The 25,313-nt window shown below is 38.1% G+C and overlaps 1 protein-coding gene across 4 annotated transcripts in view; it reads right to left on the bottom strand.

The window, feature by feature from the left end:
* The window catches only part of THSD4 (thrombospondin type 1 domain containing 4), a 299,631-nt gene that overhangs the window by 7,131 nt on the left and 267,187 nt on the right, over window positions 1-25,313 (bottom strand). For all 4 annotated transcript variants that reach the window (XM_068695297.1, XM_068695298.1, XM_068695296.1 and 1 more), the window contains 7 exons: window positions 22,567-22,663; window positions 21,383-21,625; window positions 18,079-18,208; window positions 16,974-17,178; window positions 13,278-13,451; window positions 4,200-4,373; window positions 1,474-1,653 (listed from right to left, as the gene is read on the bottom strand). In XM_068695297.1, the coding sequence (XP_068551398.1) occupies window positions 1,474-1,653; window positions 4,200-4,373; window positions 13,278-13,451; window positions 16,974-17,178; window positions 18,079-18,208; window positions 21,383-21,625; window positions 22,567-22,663 (1,203 nt within the window). The remainder of the gene's footprint in view (window positions 1-1,473; window positions 1,654-4,199; window positions 4,374-13,277; window positions 13,452-16,973; window positions 17,179-18,078; window positions 18,209-21,382; window positions 21,626-22,566; window positions 22,664-25,313) is intronic.

Genomic DNA, 25,313 nt, shown 5'->3' with positions numbered 1-25,313 from the left:
AGCACAGCGATTTTAATAAGCATTATAGGTTTCCTTTAATTTCTGAAGAAAATATTTCTGTGTTACTTCAAAATCTGTTCTGAAGCCAAAGACTTTTGTATTTGCTTGTCCTGGTGTTTTCAAAGTCAATTATTACACAGATTAACATTGAAGCAAATCCCCCATTGACTTTAAAAATTTTGCCTGAGTGAGGTCTTTCAGTTTTGGCTCAGTGTCCAGTTTGACCTAAATGCTCACAAGCTTCATTAAACATGGATCATTTATAATTATTGAAACTTTAATAGCCCCAAAGTAATCAGAATGTTTTCAGACTTTTTCTTTGGCATATGTTTTTCCCCTAACATTATAAAGCAACTTATCACTAACATAAAAACAGATATTGTAGCAAACTAAAATATTCCCTATAATACAGTCTTAAATTGTTCTTTGATTTTGGAGTACAACACTTCCGCAGTTTAGAAGACACAGACCTACAAAAACAGTAATAGAACACTTAGTGTTTTTTTGTTTTGTTTTGTTTTGTTTTTAATATGATTACTCATTACATGCCTGTATAGAATATTGTAATTATCCGATATCTAACAATAAAACCTTCCATTCAGATCTGTAGAGATCTTAAGCACTTTAAATGGAACCAAGACAGAATTTAGAAGTTACATACAACATACTACATACAAAACCCAGCATTTTGCATTAGCCAATCATTAAATCTCCATGACTGAAGGGACTGTGCCATTTATTCTGGATCATATAAGAAGTCTGCTGAAGTTATGAGATCCTATCAGATTCTATTCTATTCTATCAGATTCTGATTTTTAGCAGTTTCTTTCTTCTATGCATGAAAAAGAGAGCATATATATTTTCACTTTCAGAAAGAATCTATCTGCTGTATCCTGTGGATGCACGCCTGGATCTTTTGTGGTTACACACTAGCAGGTTCACATTTGAAAATGCGTTTCCTAATGAAAGTCATTTGAACTAAACTAACAGTAAAGAATTCAAAGAATTTCCAGCAACATCAAAGGAGATACTTCAATCTACATGGTTTTATCATGAGCATAATTTGGATCTTTGTTTTTCAAATAACTACCTATACACACCTGCAAAATAGGGAAGAAAAATCCATTTTTTCTTCATCTGATTTGTTTTTGTTAAAAACATTCTACTTTCTTTTCTACTTTCTAGTGCTGTCATTGGGATAGTCAAATAATCAAGCATGGAAAAAAATAAAATTTCCATTTTTTGTGTCACTTGAATGAAGAATTTCCCAAAGGTTCTTGACTAAGGAAACTCAAGATGAAGCATAAACTCCACTGGCTGCTGAAGAGTACGCTTTCTTTTCAGTATCATTCCTGTGAAAGATTAAGCCTTATTTCATGATCAACAGTTTTATCCAAATGGTGTTCCCTTTCAATATACATAGAAAAGGATGCATCAAACAAAACCAGATTTAGAAAAGCATGGTAGACTTACTGTGCTCCATTCTGTATGAAACCACTTAGATCCACATGGCTTGAGGTAGCAGGATTGCTGGCTGGGAGGTCTTTCCAAATATGAACATTCATAGGGGTTCAAAACATCGAAATGGCCTTCAGTTTTTCTAACACAAATTACTTCTCTCTGTTGAGTTCCACTGCCACATTCAGTAGAGCACTGTATCAGAGAAGAAAAAAAACGGTGGAATTTGTTATTCTACTTAGGTTCTTCAACTTGGTTCTGAACTAACTTATTTGTCCATGTTATTTGTTCCTGAAATAAAAGAACATTCACGCATACAAACGCATATACTTGCCCTTTAAATTAATATTCATCACCTAAATTTATAAAGCATTGTTTATTTGCTATTTTTAGATACATATTAAGACACCTTCAAACAAAATTTATTTCCTTCTTTTAATAAGCTCTTTCCTCAGTAACGTTAACGATATCTTTCCTTCTGTCTCTGGCATATGTATGACTTAAGGAGAAGGGCAAAGGGTAAAACATTTCTTTGGTACCTGCCATAGGGTTTTTATCCCTCAGACCCAGAATAGAAGCCTAGATAATGCTTGGGTTGTTATTATATTTATGTAGTGCTACCATAGTACCCAGAAGTGCCAGTTAGGAACTAGTACAAGAAAATGCAAAAGGATATAGTAATGACTTAATTCATCAAGTGAATAATGACTATATGTTTTGGGTATTATACATTTAATTACAAATCTTAAAAATGCTTACAGTGGTTAAAACTGTAGTTCTATTCATTTTTATTCCAAATGGTACGGAAGACTAAAAATGCTTTCCTAATTATTGTTAAAAATAAGAGGTATGACTATAATTGTGCTTTTTTTCTAATAAAAGGAGAAGCGTAACTTACTTTCTCCATATACAGTGTTACTGCTTCTGACCGAAGCAGGATTGCATGCACTGAACCTTTGAGGTTATAAGGCTAGAGCACAGTTCTGCAGTTTTACAAATCCCCACATGGTGTGGTTTTTAGAAAATGCCTTGATCTGCCAGGGTGTTCTTTTTGTGTTTGCAAATATCGATGTGATGCTGTGTTGGTTCCAATTCCAAAAAGCAAATTTTACTCTCACAGACTCTTATTGCCCATTTAAAGGTTAAATGCACACATAAGATTGTTGGTGGCACTTTTAAAACATTTTTTTCAGAAGAGTATTCCGGTGATCCGTTGATTTCTATGTTGCATAAAGGGCCATGATTTTCAAAGGCTTATTCTAACCTAAAACAATCAAGTGTTATTATTACTATTTTTAATACTTTGTGTGGAATTTATGATCCCTTTACCAGATACCCATAAGAACTTTTGAGACGAATGAAAAACCTAGAGATGACTGCACCTAAATAAATTCTACAGTAAGTAATGTAACTCCATTTTCTTTAACACTGAACATCTCTGTCACTGCTCTCTTTTAGCGCTTCTTCCAACAGACACTATCTTAACATTTAGCCTCAGCTCTAATGGAGCACAATGCTAAATGTCATCCACCAATGCTCCCTGCTCTGGTCTACTGGCTGTCTGCTTTCATTATGGTATTTAAAGTCAGGATTTGTCTGGTAGAACAGAAGTTGTCAGGCACTTTTTTTCACATACTATACAGTGAACACTTTGTATAACTGGTATGCATCAAACAGAATGCAATTTCATACAAAGAAAGAAAGTGAATTAGGCTTAAAAGAACAGGAAATTGTAAAGGAAAGAAACTTTCTTATTGAGTACACCATGGGGAGAGTTAGGACAACCTTATTGCACATTTCTCTCTATGGTAATAGGGTACGAAGTTCCTATTCACCTGCATGGAGCAGTGTAACTAACAAGGCCCAGACTTTACCAGTTATTAAAACTGCAGCAAAGTATGTTTTAAATCTGAAATTATTATTACTCTCATACAATACAAATAATTATCACTTACACTTGGAAGCATTTGCATGTAATCTCCATCTCAGCTGTACCAGTTTAATTTCCAATTCCTTACCAGCTGGAATCTGAAATGCAGTGAGTTAACAGCACAGCCAAGAGACTTTTCCCTAACAACCTGAAGAAATGCTGGTATCAGCAGTCCAAAAGGCTCTCTGGGCTACATTAGAGCCTACTTAAATTAGAGGGATGTAAACGACTGGGCACCAGCTGACAGCTTCTGAAATTCCTTTGCTCCTGACAGCAGAAATGTTTAGTAAGAATGAGAAAGAACATTGAGATGTGGATGAAGGAAATAATTTACCGTAAAGAAAGAGCACCAGGATACTGGCCACTAATTCTTTTCACCTGTCATGATAAACCAGCTCAGCAAAACAGAAGCCAACTTTTGATTTTAGCCACTGCTTTTGTCTTATTGTGCATCTTTTGGCTATTGCCTATACACATCCCACAGGTATGCATCACAAACAATCTAACTTAATAGGTGTAAATCTCTTACTTTTGCATTCCTTTGAAATGCTAGGCAGCTTTCTGATGTCTCTCATTTTATTAATATACCGGGTCAGTAGATGAGAAACAAAAATTAAGGTATAGAGGAAAGAACCATCTTGAAACATTGAACATTAGCTCAGTAAAATACAGAGGAAAAAACAAACAAACAAAACACTTATCCAAACACTCCACAGAGATGCAGAAATACCTTATGGCACAGATCTTCCTCATGTGGAAAGGATTAAAATGCCAATATAGAAAACAAACACATGTTAGATGTAGAGCTTACCTGTGTCCAGCTCCCAGCAAACCACTCCACTTTACCAGCGCAGGGTCCATTGTTACAAGGAGTTGTTTCAGAGGGTCTGTTATTGCCGCAGCCTTCCAGAGGCAAACTGCTGACATGGTTGGTCATGCAAACCACTGAACGTGTACGGACCCCATCACCACATTCTGCAGAACACTGGGGAGCAGAAGACATAACAGGTGTTCACTAGTCCATCCATGGAAAATAGATGAATGCATGTAACATCAATTATTTTCACTTGTAATTCAATTGTAGCAAATAATCTTATGGTTTCATACCTCTAAATACAGTACAAATAGTACCTGTCCTTCATAATCACAAATGAGTGAACCTGAATGATTAGGAAAGAAAGAAATTTCTTATAGGTTTTTAATAGCTTGTTTAGTTTTCCTTCCTTCTCACTATCTGTTAATTCTTTCAATTTTAATTTTATTCATCTTTTGCCATACCAGTTAATGCATCTGAGAGGTAATTTCAACAAGAAGCTTTTCAGGGAGCAGTTATGTTTCAGCCTACAAATTGTTCTGTGAGTTTCCCTTCTGACTGTTCAAGCTGTTAGCCAGGTGAATTCTTACGCTGGTTAAAAGGATGAGGTGAGGAAGATCTGAGGGCTACTGGCATTGAGAGCTGCTGATATTGGTAGCAAAATGACTGCATGGTGCATCCTGGAACTTTTCCATATAGGTTGCTGACAGAGTATGAGAGCACAATAAAATAGAAAACAGGTAGTTTACAAAGACTTGGGTAAAACTTCTACAATTAATTGTAACGGTCACTAATTGTTGCCCTCCCTGTTTCAACTGTAAGTTCTTTACTATGTTTTTAGCAGCAAAGGTGGCCAGTAACTAATATTCATCTTTCTCAACTTTTCACTGCTAAATTATGAAAGCTTGTATTATTTAGTGATATGCTGAGTGTATGTCACATATTTGGAGATGGTATGCATATGACCCATAAATCATGCAGGATAAATTCCATTTATCATGACTCTTTGTGCCCTTATAGTTTGGTCATTCACCTCCTTCAGTGGGAAAGTCTCACATTCCACTGTTCTGGGCAGCATCAAACTGTTGACATTTAAAAAGCAAACATGCCTGGGAGATAAGCAATTCGTGTGCTAGACTGTTTGTTGTTGTTGTTGTTGCTTCTTTCTTTCTTAATCTTCATTTTCTTTTCTTTGAAAACACATTTGTCATTTCATCTCTAGACCATGAAAATAAAGAAAAAACGTGCAGCTTGCTGAAAGATACGTATTACATAATTGAATTTAGCAATTACAAGCAATTATATTATACTACACATGTAAAGAAAACCACAAGTAAATATGCAGTGCATGGGAGAAAAGACACATTTGATTGACGTTTCCAATCTTATTTTTAACAAACCAAGTAATTAGTTAGGAAAAGCTAGGCATAGTTAGGCATTACTTCCACAATGAACAGAACATCCCTTGTGAATCAATGTAGCTCTGGGACATTTTTATATTTGGAATAAAAGCAAGAAAAAATTGAAGAGAACTGGAAATGAGACACAGAACTGCCCACTAGCTTAGGTTGGCTTCCACTGGCAATTGTACTAGAAAGGTTTCCCATCCAATAGTTCAGCTACAGAACAGCAGATGCCACTATCAATAAGAGGCCAAACCACTACAGTTGCTCACCATCTCCCAGAGACACCAGGCACTGAATGTACAATTGGCTGCAAACCAGGCTTTAATCACACACCAAGGAATACTGGTTGTGTGAAATATGTAGTCATGTCATATTTATTCCACAGATTCCACAGTATTGGAAAATAGTTTTCCCTCTACCAAGTCAGTTTCTTTCACAAGATATTCAATAGAAGAACAAATTATTTGCTGAAATGGAATCCCTAGAAAGCCAAAAAGGTGATCAAACTTTTTACATGTTTTACCTGTAAAACTTGTACATTTTTTTAACAAGATACAATTCTGGAAATAACTAGGAATTCAAAATTTAAAGAGTTGCTTATGTACTCCAATGGAGTAGTAAAAAACTGCACTTCCCCCATCTACAAGATCAAATAATTGAGTGTCTCTTAAATGATTCCTCTAAGTAGCACAATGAACCACATGTTTTTTGGTGGTGGTGCACAAGAAAATTTTCCACTTTCATATCAATGTGTGAAATAGACTCAGCTCCTCAGCAAACCACATTTGATGTCTGAGGAGGTCTTTTCAAAGTAAACTGACAGCATCTTGGAAATACCAAAATGATGTACATTGTGCTAAGTACTGAACATTTTCCCCTTTATGTAAACTAAAACTAAACTAAACCGATTTCAAAATGTTCCACTCCTAGGTAAACTGTTTAACTGAGCCCCATAAATGGCTGCCTTTCAAACCCACTGTACTAAAATAAGTTTTCTGTCTGTTCATATTTTATCCCAGGGAAGTTTGTTCAATTACATTATGCATAGAGAAATATGCATATACTCTGCAAATACTTTTCTTATTTCTAAGTAATTTTCATTTGACAATCTAATTTGCTTCTCTGCTTTGCAAACAAACAGAGCTGAGAACAAGTTTAGTCTATAAATTAATCCAGAAAATCTCCAGTCTTATGTTTTAAATGATTATGCATGAACGAGGCTTACATATCAAATAACAAAGGAAATTCCAAATGGGAAGGTATAGGGCAGTCCCACCCTCTGCTGCAAGATTTTACTACAGATTAACTACCCTCAAAGGATTTACACAGCAAACCTAAATGTGAATGTTTCTGAGTGAAGTATTTGTTTTTTCTTTTTTTCTTCTTCTTCCTTCAAGTAAAAATCTGCTGTGTGAAAGCCATGATTTCCAAAGCTAAGGCAGGGAGTAGGGAGTGTTTGGATAATAAATCCTCTCCCTTCAGTTTCTGCAATTGACACACCCACTACTGCCAATTTTGTGCCATTGATTTGTTGCATTAACACACAGAGACTGCCATAACCTAACTGTATGACATGTTTCCTTACAGAACCTGAAAGGAACTTCCATCATCTGCAACTTCTCTTTTCTGGTCCTATTATTAAAGATATTTCGTTTCATTTTCTTGTTTTAATTGGCACAAATTCCCTCAAAAATGTTAGTCTGTGGAACACCCTCCCTAATTTTAAAGAGTTTGTCTTTTTTTCTCTTCTTGATGTCCGTTCCTCATCAGTTGAGTTTTAGAAGCTTTCCATTCCCATTAAAAAAAAAAAAAAAAGAATCTCGTGCTCTGACAGTTGTCAGAAAACAACTGTAACAGCAGCCCAGGAAAATAAGGCTAGTTCCTGCAAAACTGAGAAGCTGCATGTGGAAGCCTGAATTTTTGTCCCATCCACATGGAGTGGCAAAGCAAGTAAAACCCTTTAACTATGCCAGCTCCTTCTGACTGATGTACCAGCACACATCTTTGCCCTCAGCTGGGACTACAAGTACAGCTCATGGGAAAGTAGCATCAAGAATCCTACCAATGGGGTCCAGAGGTTTTTACACCCAGGTCTCAGCATCATTGCTAGTTTAATCAAATTTTTAAAAACCAGTCAAATTAGTTCTTGTAAAATGTTTCCCCATTTGTACAGGATTTGTTTATCATGCTTTATTTATTTTATCACACTTTATTTATCTATTTATCTAAAACCCTATAGAGCACATCTGTGAAGGAAGTTAACAAGTCATCCTTAGCTATCCAAGTTCAAAGACCAGGAGGAGGTTACATATGTTACTGCAGAGAGAGGCTTGAAAAATTGATCCTGATGAGAAAGCTTCTGGAGCTGGTTTTTACTCCCACTTTGGAGCACTAGCAAAGCTAGTTCACCTGAGTGTATGGACAAAGCTAACTTCCCTTAGGAGATAAAAAAGAGAAGACATTAAATGTTTTCACATGTATTCAATCACATTCAAAGAAGTGGGCTACAGGTGAAATGAAAAGAGAAGGCTGGCAGTTTGGGGCTCTGTATGATGGCCCAGACTTGCCTGAATGAGGCTAGTTGGACAGCTAAGAGAAAATCTTGGTCACTGTACTACTAAAAGGCTGTGCCCTCTATACATTACATTTCCCAAAACAAGGAGAAGGCTTATGTGAGGCTTCTGATAGGTGAATAGAAATACAGTGGTGGGCATAATAGAAATAATACATCAACATTTTTTAAAGTATTCAGCCTTGCAAATGGCAGTGTCTCCATACATGATCTGATTTAGTAAGAAAAAACAAAAAATTATTTTCCAGAATTTGATTTCTGGGAGACCTGAAACAGTAGGTCACACAAATATAGTGAAATACGTATTTTTAAGTAGCTTTTGTGAACACTGTGTATCTTTGTTCTTAATGTCACTGCTCTGTGATGAAATACTAGCCTGCCTTACTGTAATTCTAATCTCTGTGCATAACTTCCAGTATTAAGTTGCCTGCCTTTCCTTTAAAACCAAAGATATGACAGAAGCGTGCACTCGCCAGAACCCTCCTATCTGCCTTTAAACAAACCAGTTTGCTTTTGGCAGTTACACGTTGTTTAGAAAGTCTAAAGCAGATGAATTTTGGCAAAGAGAGATCAGCTGGGGAGAATAAAAAATAAATTATCTGTAGGTTTTGGCCATCCTATCCACGTCTTCTTCAAAACTCTCCTGGCTATATGTTCCATTGCGAATCATGAAGTTAGTTACAAATTTATGCATACAGAATGCAAAACTTCTACTTCCATATGATTTCTACATGAAAACCATGTAAAGGGATATTTTAAGTTGTTTTAAATTTTAAACCGGGTAATCAAAAATAGCTAAAAATTGCACAAACTCCATGGTGGCCTCTTTGCTTTTATCTGTTCAGGATCCAGGAGATTTTACTTGAGCTATCCAGATTTAAATAAAGACCAGTGAAAGAGAAGCGTGAGGTACAATACACTTCTGTGGTTCTACACCTTTGACTGGTCAACAAGCTGACTGGTACCCGATAGGAAATGTTTTAGGAATGAGAGAAATAAAGCATTGATTTTTAGGAAGCATGCTGTAATTCTCTAATGAAAGCTACTATAGAAGCATTGCTGTTTCTCCTTTTAAAAATGACTAAAACCCAGAGCATGCATTTGATCAGTTTAGATTTTGTTCCCTGAGGAGGAACATTTTTTTCTTCCTTCCTTACATTCTATTTTGGCCTCAGAATCTCATTAATGTGTAAGAATTGTTTGTATTTTGGCTTCTATTCCAAATATGCTCTAAATCAAATGAGAAACAAATGAACAGAGTAGATGGCAATGAGGAATAAACAAAAATGCAAGAAGGGAATGCTCCAGATAGTTGGCAGAAAACATTGGTGAATTTCCTGTTGCTGTAAATCAGGAGGATACAGTTTCCTGCTTCTGACCCATAGGAGAAGTAACTTTTCCAGCAATTAGAACTATCCAAAAATTAGTTGTGAAATGTTTGCAAGGATCTCATCTGCCCCCATCAATCCAATTTTGCTGCCGAGTTCAGTAAGGTTCACCAGGTTTACTCTGCTGATTAAAGGATGCAGTTTGGTGGCTCTGCAGTTTTAACGTGACTTCCTAAGTCAGTTATGAGACAGGAAGCCATCTTTCCACAAATGCATTTTAGTACTTCATGAAGGTTTGCCCAGATTGTTTAAAGGCTAAGGGTGCTAAGGATCGTTTAGAAGACAAAGCCATGAAACTGAAATTAGTTCTCTTCATTTGTAATGAAGATAGAGAAATAAATGTATAGACGGGCACATAAAACGTAAAACGTAAGCTAGAGACTTTTAACCTCTACTTTCTTTCCCACTGAAAGGAGTAAAAAATGGTGTCTACAACTACTTCAAAGCAGAACTTATAATTTTCAGAAGAATAACAGTTTGTTTCTTAAGGATAAATTGCTTTCTTACCTTCCTTTACATGGTCCATTGCAAACATTACAGTGTGCACATGGTTAGCTGTACAGCTCATAGGCTTTGCAGGTAAAACAGTGTGTATAACATACATACACTGGACTCCGACACTCATTTAGTGAGAAGGCAGCCCAGTGTGCTTTATGGAGGAAAGATACACACAGTTCTCACTGGGAAGCAGACAGAACTGCTACACACAGCTCTGTATGTAGACTTCAGTTTTTGGGTGCACATATACTATATTGTAGGTACATTTAGGATGTGTTAATTACAGAATCTTCCAATTTAGAACCCCAAAAACTATTAATGAAGATGAGTACTAAAATGAGTTTGCATCAATTAAAACTTTGAAAGGTTTCCATAAAATAAGAAAAAAAAATCCATTCACTAATCCTAAATCAGAGCATGCCCTTTTCTTAAAACACAGATGTGGCTATTCATCTCTCCTACTCTGTTTTAAAGAATACCTTTGTCACATTCTGCAGAAATATGCATCAGTTATTAAACTGTGAAATTTAACATGTCAGTAGTAAAGACAATTGTCCTTTTTATGTTACTGTACTGTTTTTCCTGATGCTTCGCTAATTGGCCAAACCTATATTGAATGCTCTATGTGTCATATAAATCCGCATGTGGAAGTTTGATATATACCTTGCTGAAAGATAAAGTATGTGCTTAACCGATCTTTGACAGGTCTCTGGAATCTCTACTTGCTGCACATGCATCAGTAGACATCAAGTGTTTGCAGAATGGGTTCGGAAAAGTACAGATCAGGCCTTATGACTGTATGACTTCTCTTATGACTGTAATCAAGTTTGAACTCAACCATTTTAAAGTTTCAACGTTCTCAAAAGTTATGACATGTTCTTCCACCTCTTCTTCCTAGCCACGGCTGAAATGTCAAAATACAATAGAAAAGACTGTTTTGTGGTATTTCCAGCTGGGATGTGAAGTAGGCATGTAATAAATCTCACAAAGAAGGCCTGTTCTTGTGAGATTTCCACCACAGTTTTGCAGACTCAAGAGGTTTGAACAAGTTTTCTTTAAGCATCTGAACTTCTGGCTGCTTATCTGAACCATCATAGGTCTATGTTTATTGCTGAAATGTCACTTTTTTTTTTTTTTTTTTATAAGAATTGTTTGGGGAAATTGCACACAGAAAACCCATATGCCTGGGGTTACCCATTTCCATTCCATGACAGAACGCTCCCCTTCAGTATCCTTCAACAGAAACATACTTCTATACACAGAGAAAGGTCTGATCCCAGAAAACAGATAGTGAGAGGTAGAGTCAGAAAGCAAATGGCCAAAGCCCTGCTATGCAATACTATTGATTATTCCCATGTTCCGCTTTCATTGGAACCACTGCCATTAAACGCCTCTGAACATCCTTGTTAGGTATGTAGGAACCTTTGAAGATTCTGCACACTCCATTTGGAGTCTATTCCCCCCCCACCTCCCCACCCCCCCTCGAAATGACCTGTTCCTTTCACTCTCTTTGTGAATCAAACTCCAAACTGATTGCTGGCAGAAGTAATGGTGAATAATGCCAGTTACAACAGCAAGCATTCGGTATTAATTAATTAGTTCACTAATAAAAGCTGAGAAGAAAAAAAAAAATCAATTATTTTCTCTCTGACCCTAAAACATTTGCACTAAGAAAAAAACTCCAACATTTTCCACATTACCTGCTTCACATCTATGTCTCATTTAATACATATAAGTAAGCATAACAGCATTTTACAGTTCTAACATCCAGCTACAAAAAGTACTTTTAATTCTGCAGTTTACAAAATACCAGTGTAGGATGATGAAGAAAAACTGATGCTATGGTCTTCACTGGAATATATCTGCTTTAACTGGTAGAAACCCACTAGCTGAGAGTAGCTGAAAATGGGGGTCTTTTTTTTGTTCTCTTTCCTCAAGAAAGGTCGTCTTTGAGGATAAAATGCATTTTTCTTTCTCCCTTGTAAATAGCACTTTAATAGCACTATAAAAAGAATGGCTCTAAAAGGTAAAAAAATAAAAGGCACTGCCATATGCACTACAGGAAAATCTTTGCCATTTGCAATAATATCTGTAATTCAACTGGTACCTTTCTGTCCTGAGTGAACAAAAACTGGGAAAAGAAAGTTTAAATGATAACCACAAAGACTTACTAGCGTATAAAGATTTTTTTTTCTTCATAAAATCTACTTGAGTTGCCTGGGGGCTGAAAGTTTTACCAGTCTCTAACTGTAGCAAAGTTTGATCAGCCTTTTTAAAACTACATGAGATACCAGGTACTTGTCTGATTTGTTAAGTTCCTCCCCCTTCTCTGCATATGAAACATAATGTAAATCTTTTCAGTGCCCAAACTAGCACGTAACCTTTGAGCCAGACAATCCCAGTTTTCAGAGATGCATTTAAAGCATTTAAATAATGAATCTGTGAAGTTAAGAAATCTTACGGTTTCTGTGATAAATGAGATTATTTGCCTGCCAAAACAACCAGTTAAAGAAAAGGGAAATATTACCAGTATTTTGTAGAGACTGGAAGCTCAACTTGTTTATAGATTAAACCTGATACACAAGAATCCACAAGAGGGACCAAAATACCAGGCTTGTCTTATCCATGCATATGAATATCACTGTTGAACATACTCTCTGAGTCCAATCATGAAACAAGGTAAATCACAACTCTTTTTATTGCTTTCATGCTGGTAATCAGACTCATTGGAATCAAAAAATACTTTTATGTTTGTGAAATAGAGAAAATCTGAATCTACCTTGACTGTGCTTGTGAAGTTGTTCCTCTCTTTTCACAGGTATGGGAAAATTGTTTTATGGTTTCAACTTAAAGCCAAACATCAGGCCTCAAACCTCCACCACTTAAAAAAACAGTAGGGAAACTTTTAAAATATGAAGCTTGAGACTCAGGGTTAAGCAAGGCAGAATAATAAATCTCAGCACACTCAGTGTTTTGGGAAGTTCAGACACAGATCCAGTTCTAAATCCAGATGTTTGGCCATGCACCCAGAGTCTTGCCCAATGCCCATGGGATCATTATTTTCTGTTTGCTCTTGCCTGTTTTACAGATCAAATGTAAACATGGAAAATAAGGTCACTCCTTTTATACCTGTATACATATTTTTTAATTCTGATGCACCTAAGTTGTTTTAGAAGATTTGGCAGCACACAGAGGTAATGGGAAGCCTTACCCTGTCACTCCATTCTGTAAGGAACCAGCTCTTAGCACAGGGTCCCATGTCACAGTTCTCGATATCATTCGGCCGCAGCTTCATGTTACATTCCTCATCATCAACAATGTCTCCAAGGTTGCTGACACATTTCACATCTCGGGTCCTCTGCCCCACTCCACAAGGTACTGAACACTGTAACAAATGGTAGGTTGTATCAGGACTCTGGGCTGTAATTCTCACGTTTCTTCATGGAGCTGAAAATATACAGCTCATTTATTCCTAATAACACATCCACAGAAGCTACAGAACTATTTTAGATTGTTAGGAATAGGGAATAAAATCATGTTAGTAGTTTCAAAACCATATTTTCAGTCTGTAGCATTCTACAGTATACTACGTAGATACATTTGGCAAACAAAAAAGCAAATCCTATCTTCAATGAGCCATGCTGTACCTAATCAAATTGAACTGCTGGTATGTGAATAGCAGGCTTACATACTATGCATAATTCTGATCTTGATCTATATACAGATATGAAGCAAGGGCAATGCAAAGAAAAACAACTTTTGAATCCCTCTTGTAGTGGGTTTATGTGGCAAGGTTTGGTAGCAGGGGGCCATAGGGGTGGTTTCTGTGAGAAAGATCTAGAAGCCGCCCCATGTTTGGGAAGGGCCCCATTGTTTTCCAGATCTGAGCCAATAAGCGATGTTGTTTTGCGCCTCTGTGAGAGCATATTTAAGACAGGGGAAAAAACGCTGCGCCACACAGCAGCCGGGAGAGTCAAGGGAGTGAGAAACAGCCTTGCAGGTGCCAAGGTCAGTGTAGAAGGAGGGGGAGAGGTGCTCCAGGCACCGGAGCAGAAGTCCCCTGCGGCCTGTGGTGAGGACCATGGTGAAGCAGGATGTCCCCCTGCAGCCCATGGAGTACCACGGTGGAGCAGGGTTTCACGCTGCAGCCCGTGGAGGAGACCACGGTGGAGCAGGTGGCCCTGCACCGACGGAGGCTGCCGCCTGTGGAAGACCCCTGCCGGAGCAGATTCCGGGCCGGACCTGTAGCCCGTGGAGAGGAGACCACGCAGGAGCAGGTGATCTGGCAGGAGCTGCTGCCCGTAGGGGAGCCAGGTTGGAGCAGTTTTCTCCTGAGGGATGGACCCCGTGGTACGGACCCATATCTGGAGCAGTTCTGGAAGAGCTGCTGCCTGTGGGAAGCCCACGCCGGATCAGTTCGTCAAGGACTGCATCCCGTGGGTGGGACCCCACAGCACAGGGGACGAGAGTGACCGAGAAGGAGCGGCAGAGAAGAAGTGCTGTAGACTGACCATAACCCCCATTCCCCCGTTCCCCTGTGCCGCTCAGGGGGAGGAGGTGGAAGAGGGTGGATGGGGGGGGAGGCGCTTTTGGTTTCTTTCCTTTGTTTCTCACTTCTCTAGCTTGTTAGTAATGAGCAATAAATCTTACTATCTGTCTTCTTATGCTGAGTCTGGTTTGCCCGTTACACTAATTATTGCGTGATTTTCTCGTCCTTATCTCAATCCTTGAGCCCCTTTCACATATTTTCTCCCCATTCCTCTTTGAGGAGGGGGAGTGAGAGAGCAGCTGTGGTGGAGCTCGGCTGCCCACTCGAGCGGAACCACGACACCTCTTCAAAGTTCAGGCCTTATTCCCCTGCTCTCTTTTCATCAATCTCAGAGAACACTGACAGGTATCAATGTCTCTGCCTGGCATGAAGCATCCAGATCATCAAGAAAAAAAAGGGAACGTTATTTTATGTTCTGTGTATGCATGATATGTTTTGATGTGTCCTGTAAACACTCTAGAATTAATGTGGAAAAGTCTCTGGGAATCTGGAGATTAAAGACCTGAGTACCTATGCACAAGGATAGTTAGTTGAGATTGCAAAGGCAACCTCATTGTTTTTCCCTTACTTTCAAATGCTTAACCATGTCTACCATATTTACATGTCCAAGTTATTACATAAAATATATTCCCTACAGCAAAATACCTTAAAGATCTTACCTTCAGCATGCAGTTACCCCTTCAACTGTTTGCTCTAGAACATTTGCCTTTAAAACCCAGACCAGATGCATGAAGCAAGTCATTACACAGCAAAACGCTAATAAAAACAACTACCCTGTTCTTTGTCAAAAAGCGGTGATTTGACCAGGGTTATCCTCAAAGTCTAGCCTTCAAACTTAAAATTATTACAATGCTATTTCTTCATTTTGATCAAAGTTTTTTTTTTACATTTGCATGTCAGGAAAAATGGTCAGCACTAAAGTCTTAAGATGGGTTTACTTCTAAGATCACAGACCTGTCTCTAGAGCAAAAACCTTATTGTACTTTAACAAGAACAAACAAAAATAAATGTTCTGCTGAAAACACAGTTTCCAAATGCAATTGCTTCTTTCCTTATAAGTGAGTCTTCCATACGCCAAAAACTTTAATTCTATTTCCAAGAGGAAATTAATCACAGAATTTTACTGGGATTACTCCTATATTCAACCAGCTACAATTTCTAAAATATTTGTTTACGTTTATTCACTATAAGCAGTAAAGTTCTAAAGGCTGTCTGCACACTAAAATACTTCTCAAAATGTAGTAACACACAAACCATCTAATCTTTTCTTAGGTGCAACACAAAGGTAAAGTTTTGATTATTTTATTAAGGGCAAGTTTACTGTCTTTTAGCCACAGATAAATTTTAAAATATGGTGAATACATTTCCTTACGTTTGACTATAGGTATATATATATATATACATGGGTATTTATATGTTTTTTATGTCTGTTTTTTATCTCAACACATCACCAACACTTCATGACTAAGGGGTTAATAATGCCCCCATTAAACTCAGAAATGCGAAAATTTAAGGAATTAACCCATGCAGATCGAAGCCTCATAAAGTCTGTGGCATGACTCCTTAGCTTACCATGACGACTGTGTGGACAGAAAGCTGTGCTTCTACTGGCAATGCAGCTAGCTACACTGGGGAATTAGGAGCCATGAAGCTCTTCGATAGAAAGGAAAAAGAAGGTTTAGGTTCAGTGTTAAGCTGCAATTTTTCAAGGACTATCCACCCAAATAATTCAGCACTTCTGTGAATTTTTTTTTGCTTTGATTTGCTGCTAACTGAAAAGAGACTTGTTTATCACTACACTTAACACACCAGAATATTTCTTCTCTCTACACAATGGCTGTGAAAGTACCTAGGATGGTTGTCAGGTTGGCCAGAACTTTTGTAAACAACACAAAACCATACCATTCACTTTTATCTGAAAGCCTTGGCATAGTCTCAAACCAACTATAGCTACAGCAAATACTGGCTGTCTCTAAACTTAACACATATATAAGGTTAAATCAGTCCTGTAACTAAACACTACATGCTAAGAAAAACAACAAGAAGTTTGCTACAATAGGCAAACCTATTAGCTCTCTCCCAACTCTATTTCATATAGTACTTATAAATCATTGTTCAGAAAGCTTGTGTGCTTCTGTACATACATATCTATGTGTTTTGTTCTATGCAATCGCTCTTTTTCACTTTCTGAAAACTAACAGTCATAACCATGCAGGGTATTTCTGAACTAAGATTCACTTACTTCCAAGGCTTTCCAGATTCCACTTCCACCAAATTTCATGTTTGATTAGTGATACCTATAAGAAAATTCTTGTTCTCTTAAGAGGTTTATGCCCCAAATTAATCAATCATACTTACTGAAGTCCATTCTGTCCTAATCTGCCATTCACTGCAGATCTTCAGCTGGCAAGTGCTGGTTGTCTCTGGTTTCTCCAGGTGATGACAGCGGTATTGCTGAACTGTCAAGGTGCGATTGGCATATATTTGTCTGCATAATATCTGTCGATGCTGCATACCAAGGCCACATGTTTTGCTGCACTCAGACCACTCCCCTATATCCCAGCTACAGAAAAGGGGGGAAAAAAAGAAGTTAAAAAAAAAGAGGGCATCTCTTTCAGTGAAGATTCATCTAATACTACCTCAACAGAACTCTAAGGACAGGATTTTGATGCTGGTAAAGAATCTTAAAATAATACTTAAGCTTCTGCACGCAGAACTGAATCCTTTATGAAGAGAATATTATATACTTATAAATGATCTACCTGATGCTAATAAGTATGCATTTATGCATTTGTATTTTGATAAATAATCTTTTAAATAAATATTTACACATCTCTGTTTACATTCTTGATAGTGTCCTCTGTAAAATCAAAATAATTTAAAAAATGAATTAATATGAATTGTTAGAAAAAAAAAAGGTGAGAAAAACACTTGGTGATAGAAAGTATCTCCAAGTAAAATACTCCAGAACAGTCGCATATGAGCCTGTGATACCAGCAGAACTAGAAACAAGGTATACCAGTTTGGGATCCAACTTCTGAGATGAAGAACTACTTAATTCCAGGAAAGAGAAGTCATGTTTATGAAGGGGCTGTTGAGAGTGCTATCAGGCAAATCTCATCTTTAAGTATGACACCATGCAATGAACAGTTGGGTACTGCAGCACGCTGATCCAGTGTGAGGTGATATAACCTACAGACCCCTTCTTTAGACAAGCTTTTGCAGACTATCACTTGAAAAAGAGTTCCCATAGAGAGACCACAGGTATAGTGTGTGCGCCTGAACAATCACACAAACTTTGAGAAATTACTAGACTCACTTGCTGCTCACTTCATGACAGAAACACAAGTTTTCAACACAAGTTCAAACTAGTTTCATATGTAGGATATGAAATATGAAAAAGTATGTGCAAAACTTCAGTGACATTGGCTTATTTCAGTTGACTTAAACACTAATATCTTACAAAGCTGGACATGGGAAGAGGTTGCAGGCCTCCTCTTCTGGAATAGGTTTGGTGCTGCTGTCACAGTAACTCTCAGGAACCTCCTCATGAGTGATTCTGTTTACACAGTGGAAAATTGGGTACTGGGACCCTGAAATTAAAAAGAAAATTAGGTGATGCCTTGCAAAAGACACTGCAATATAAGCTGTTCATATCAATAGCATTGAAAGGCATAGGATAACAACAGGAAATCTAAAATTTTATCCAAAATTTCCAAACATAAGTGAAAACTATACTGTTTACATTGTAATATTAAGAAAAGTACTTAGTATATAGAGAGTACAGCATGGCATTGTATTAAAGGCTGAGAAAACATGCTGCTTGGTCTGCATGAATTCATCACAGTGCAGAGATTACAAACATCATGTTTGTGGAAAAATGCAGCCAAACAGCCAGGCCAGAACATATGCTTTAGAAGAGTAAAGATTTAGCAGTCATCCTTTTCTGCTTCTGGAAAGAGACTGAACCTCCACCCTTTAAAGTTATCTTGGAAATGAACACATCCAAATACTACTCACTTCACCTTAGTTTTGAGATGATTTGTAAGATAAATCTTACAGATGAAATATTACTGTTGACTGCAGACTTGTTAAATATGACAACTCTCCATACTTACTGCAGTGTACCAGCCCCTTCTCTCTCTGGACAAGAGAGAGAGGGATGATGTGCTAAAGATGCCTCACTTCCCTGACAGGATTCAGTAGAAGTTTCCATACCATTCTAGCACACCTATTTTCTCAGTCATCTTAAATGGAAATCTGGGACAAGAGTTGGTAGAAGTTCTCATGTGAAGCATTTTCACTTTTTAAAAATAGTAATAGCCTTCTCTTTTTTCTCCAAGTTTTAATAAAAAGTGCTTTGAAATCTCTCAGCTTTTCATCAAAACTGTTAATTTATCATCTCTTTTTCCTTATTTAACATAAAAATCCATTTTATTTCCCTGTTTCTATTCCCAACTTAAAAATTCCTAACGATACTTGACTCTGAAAGGTTTGTTTTGAGAGAAAAAAAAAAGAAGAAAGACTGGGTATCATCTACATTTTTGTATTAAGAAATAATAAACTAGTAGAAAAAAAGAAAACATGGAAAAAGGAATTAAAAAAAAAAAACAAACAAACCAGAGACTGCTCACACGAAATGAAAACAAAGCCTTAAACAGTACAAGATTTCTTTCTGATGATTTTCAATCAATTTTTTATCAGCCCATATAACCTGGTCTGACTTTTCCTTCAGAGACACATACTTTCTGCTACCAGAAAAAAGTCTCTAGTATATTTATAAACATTTATGCAATCGAGAAGCAATTTTGAGTGTCAATATTGATGTGTTGTTATTTATTTTTTTTAGCTCTACCTGTATCTGTAACATGGACACTCATCTGGCCTTGAACCAAATTCACAAAGCATTCTATTACAGAATTACAGAATCACAGAATTTTCTAGGTTGGAAGAGACCTCAAGATCATCGAGTCCAACCTCTGACCTAAAACTAACAGTCCCCGCTAAACCATATCCCTAAGCTCTACATCTAAACGTCTTTTGAAGACTTCCAGGGATGGTGACTCCACCACCTCCCTGGGCAGCCTGTTCCAATGCCTCACAACCCTTTCAGTAAAGAAATTCTTCCTAATATCTAACCTAAAACTCCCCTGGCGTAACTTTAGCCCATTCCCCCTCGTCCTGTCACCAGGCACATGGGAGAACAGGCCAACCCCCACCTCACTACAGCCTCCTTTAATGTACTTATACAGAGCAATAAGGTCACCCCTGAGCCTCCTCTTCTCTAGGCTGAACAAGCCCAGCTCCTTCAGCCGCTCCTCGTAGGACTTGCTCTCCAGGCCCCTCACCAGCTTCGTCGCCCTTCTTTGGACCCGCTCAAGCACCTCGATGTCCTTCTTGTAGCGAGGGGCCCAAAACTGAACACAGTACTCGAGGTGCGGCCTCACCAGAGCTGAGTACAGGGGGACGATCACCTCCCTAGCCCTGCTGGTCACAGTGTTTCTGATACAAGCCAGGATGCCGTTGGCCTTCTTGGCCACCTGAGCACACTGCTGGCTCATATTCAGCCGACTGTCCACCATCACTCCCAGGTCCTTCTCCGCCAGGCAGCTCTCCAACCACTCATCTCCCAGCCTGTAGCTCTGCTTGGGGTTATTGTGCCCCAGGTGCAGGACCCGGCACTTGGCCTTGTTGAACTTCATGCAGTTGACCTCAGCCCATCGGTGCAGCCTATCCAGATCCTCCTGCAGAGCCTTCCTACCCTCGAGCAGATCGACACACGCACCTAGCTTGGTGTCATCTGCAAACTTACTGAGGGTGCACTCAATGCCGTCATCCAGATCATTGATGAAGATGTTAAAGAGGACCGGCCCCAGCACCGAGCCCTGGGGGACTACAGAAAGAAACTAATTAGGAAGTGAATGTTCTCAATATAGATGAACTGGTGAGAGTTGTCCTAGCTGAGTTCACTCAATGGTAGGTCTTTTATTTCAAAGCTCTGTGATTTTTCAGAAGTGTTGATGGCTGGCCATGTACAGTAAAAACAAATTTAATTTTTAAGATACAAAAGTCTACTTTTCCCAAAAACTGATTATGTCATGCATTACTGAATCTGTGGTCACTGTGAACATCTTATGGCAAAGATTAACCTGGGAAGCCCAAGACAGGGAATCTATCACCTCCCAAAGGCTCACTGATTACCAGCACCTTTCATTCTCCTCTTCCTTCTCACTTCTACCCAATGAAAATCCTAGTTTTCTAAAGGCACATTATTGCTGTTCCAGCAACCCTCAAGGAGGTGAAGATATATCTGATGGAATCTCTGTGAAATCTTCCCATACAGATCAGAAAGCTGTTGACAAACGCACAGAAAACATGGAGGTTGTATCAGACAAAGCTGGAGAGGATGGAAGGATAAAGAATGCCAAAGAATGTTGAGGAAAGCAGCTGTGTGACAAGGGTGTGAGAGACAGCAGCTTGCCATAAAATCCTGAAATACTTCCCTTCAGAAGCAAATGCTGTATGTTCTCTTTTATTTTTTATATTTTAAATTTTGTTATTTCTGGTGTTTTAAATAGATGCACACTTCATAGCATAGGTATGCTTTTTGCTCAAAAGTTAACAGAAATAAACAGGTCTAGCAATGGCTTGTACAGCAGTGCTGCTGAATATTCAACACTGCTTCTTCCCTCCATGTTTCTTCTCTCCCACACTGGAACCCCCCTGTGGGTCATCTATTTTCTGTGCATGCTGTATGAAGCACTTACCTTTCCCACATGTAGTGGTACACTCAGTTTTTCCAATCTGTTTCCAGTTGTGCTCTCGGTTTTGTCTTGGTGGCTGCACAGCAGGCACCTGGTTTTCTGGCTGATGAGAAGGAAATCTTCCTGGCTGAATAACTGGAAAAGTTCCAGCTGCCTGTCCAGTAAGAGTGTCCGTCTCCCTATGCAAATCCTCCTCATCATGATTTGTACTTTCTGGCATTTCTAACTGACCATTCAAGGGCTCTCCTATGATGGGGAAAAAAAAAAAAGGTAGCATAATTAGCCTCATGTGCTATTATCAGTCTGTTTTCATTCACTAATACTCAGAACACTGCAGCATCATTAAACTGGAAAGCAGCTTTAATCTGCTATGCAAAGACTTCCTAACAGTGCTCTGTGAAGACTGTGTTGTTTTAAATTAAGACAACCAAGTCTCAGCCAGCATTACAGAGAACATTAATACAATAAGAATTTAAGATCTTAATACGTTAAGAACTGAAGATTCTCCAGTCACACTGTAGAATTAATGTGCACTGTCAAAATTTCCTAGAGCATTTTGTGTACCATGCTCTGTATTTTCTGCCTCCCCATATCACAGTACAGTTGCTCCTTGTTACAAACAGACTGCACAAACACTTAGAAAGTTGTCAAAGCAAGTCATGAACAGTAAAAGTAGGACCAAAATCACTTGTACAATTTCTACTGTCCTTCAGAATTGCATATTGGTACATACAACACATTGCCATAGCACAGAATCAGGAGCATGATCTGTCCAGATTATAGCCTGGGGAGGTACCAGTTTTGTATTTGGTCCTCTCCAAGTAGGAGAGGAAAGAGAAACTGAGAAGGGTTGTTTGAAATTAGCTTAAGCTCTGACAAGTCATGCACGATTTCATTTCTGAGACATGATTACAACACTCCAGCTCAAGTAAAGCCATGGTTAAAATTTTAACAACAAAACTATTACTGAAAATATAAATACGTGACCAGATTCCCCACTACACAGGACAATATAAATTCACATCAGTTTAGAGATCTATGCAGACATCTCTTCCAATGAGTAGGAAGAATTCCGGGCCTCTCCCATGTCAATGGCAGCATTTACACTGAACTTAACAGTATGAATTTCTCCATTAACTTACTGGGTAACAGAATGTATTTAGTATTAGAGAATAGTGGTATTTTACCTGGCCTCCTGTGAGCAAGCAACTGAGGACTAATGACATTGTCTCCTGGAATGATATACTCATAATGTATACCTGGGTTAGGCTGCTGATGTATCATCTAAAAAGAAAAACAGCCATACAGTCACTTCTTCCACTTGCTATATTACTAATACTAAATATGTACTTGAACTGATCAACAGCGTAACATTATTTATCATTGGTCATGATAGAAATAAAGGTTGATGATAGTGTTTAAAAATGAAAAAACAAACAATTTGTTTCCTGAAAAAGTAAGACAATACAGGTTACTATGTTTGCAAACTGAACTAGCTTGTGATGGCAGAGACACTGTTTCTCTAAATATTCCTTAACAACTGTAAAGCTGACAGGCTCTGGGCAAGCAGGGCAGGGCCTGGCCTCTCACCAGCCTGGGCAGCAGGAGGAGATGGTCCTGAGGACACCAAAATATTCTCTGACTGGAAGAGCTTGGCAGATGCCTTAGGAAACATGAGCAAGGAAGAAACATGGCACAGAAAAATAAATACCACAGACCCTGATCTGCAAATCAAGCTGCCTTTTTAAAGATTTATCAGTTGTACATGAACAGAGCACCTGCAAATCCAACTGCTCCTTTCATCACTGTGCAGGTACCTCTGCACCACTTGGCGGAGGCTCAACAACCAACCTGCAAGTCACTATTATGCTATTCTCACCATAAGCATTGCTCAACAAAGATGAAGTGAACTGGTTACAAAGGCTTGTTACAGCAACTGAAGAGTGCCTGTGCAACCCTCCTGCATCCTTCCATGGTAGGTTTCAGCCAAATAAAAATGTAATGTACTTGCAGACAGACTCCACGTCTTTACATATAGCCACAGCAATTCTTTGAAGTGTTCTTTATGAACATAGGTGGGAACGTCAAACTTTTCTGGTTTAAGTATGAAAACAAAGCCGAGTGGTTTCAGAAGACTGCATGCTGCACAACCCCATAGGAGTTGACATGAGCATGCCTCCAAGTTGGTTCCTGTATTTTCACCTAAGCAGACAGGTATCATAAACCCTAAGCAAGATATAATCTTATGAATGCTTTTAAAACTGTTAGCAGCATACTCTGTTCTCAGCAGTTTTTTGTGCTGCTGAGAGTCTGGGAACACTCACATTAGAAATTTAAGGATGCCATCAGCTGCTAACTTCACTAATTTATCTCTGATTACTTCAGAACTGCTTCTACTCTTAAATTCTTTGTGGGGATTGGTCAGGCAGATGCCTTGAAGTAATCTAACTTGAAATAAGTTTAAAGCAAAAAAAACCAAAGAACAGCAAAATGAAATGTAATAATAATAATAATAATAATAATAACAACAACAACAAACAAACAAACAACAAAACAGAACTAAACAAACAAAAAAAAAAAAGAAACAAACCCATGAAACACTAGAGCTTGCAGTAGTTCCCTGGTCCTGGTAAACCATAGGCCAAAAAGAAAAGGGTTGTGCTATGTACCTAGATATCTCTTTTCCTCCACATTTTGAAAGTGGAAAAAAAAGACACTATGATCTTAGGAAGAAGGAACAGAAAGCCATTTGGAGCTCCCATCTGCAAATCTCTTCATTTTTCTACACAAAGAGTAAAGATTGAGACTACAGATGAAAATAGAATTGCATGATTCAGGAACCACAGGACAAAGACTGAAAAAAAGACATCCGTATCCATATGTGGCTGCAAATTTCAAACACATAAAAGAATTTGTGTCATGCTGATGCTCGATTTTCTTTCAGCTAGCACTCTCCATATTTATCTTCCCAATTGTACTAAAAAATACAAAGACACTATTCTGTCAGCTAATAATGAATTCTAATATTCTTCATATCTACAAGAAACATCTCAGATAAGAGTCCAGTCAAATTAGATGTGACAATCCACGGTAGCAGCCCCAGAGCAAAGCTAATAAAGCTGTGTCCATCATGCTAGCAAAAGGGGGAGAAAAAAAGAGACTAACCATAAACTAAAACATTAGGTTATGATATAATTAAGCTTAAGTCTTTTTATGATGTTTCTTTGAAAATATCTGTTTAATCCATTTCTTGATTCTTTTCTCTCTGGGTCATTGTGTACTAGGCATCTATCAGATGGCAATAAAAACTTAAAGAAAACCCCAGTTGACAGCATCATGTAAACACACAGTGGCACATATATATTTTATAAACGCAGAGTCTGCACTGCAGAGTCTAGGTACCCGGTCACTTCCAGGTTTTAGCCAGTCTTACATTGCCACTAATCAGAAAGTATCCAAAAAGAAGTAATGCTTGCATAATTATTATTTGTTTTAATAAGACATCACATAGCAGATGGAGAATGATTTTGCCAACATCTAACTTTTTCCAGCTGAGGAATCAGAGTAGTTAGTATTTTTCTATGAAACAACCCAGCACGTGCACTTTTCCATCACTTACTGCACTTAATGGCAAAAAAGCCATAGCTGGATGAAACAACCAGTATCACCATTCCATCTATTTTTTTCAACTATTGCACATTTCTGTATGAAAAGTATAACCTCAAAACACATCATTTGTCTTAGAATAAGTTATAATCAGGTCCAATTACATTTTTATTTCAATATGATGCAATAAAAACCTGTCCCAACTGAAGTAAATAGATTTTGCACTACAATTCCCCAATCCTGGCTACAATTCGACATCTCTCTTACCTTATCTAACAGCTATTATATTTATAATCTTCATGTTACCGCCTCCTATTAAAGCTGTCCC

Source organism: Anas acuta, chromosome 12, assembly GCF_963932015.1.
Source record: "Anas acuta chromosome 12, bAnaAcu1.1, whole genome shotgun sequence".
NCBI classification, from domain to species: domain Eukaryota; kingdom Metazoa; phylum Chordata; class Aves; order Anseriformes; family Anatidae; genus Anas; species Anas acuta.
Note: the sequence above shows the minus strand (reverse complement) of the source record. Positions and strands in the feature narration are given on the sequence as shown.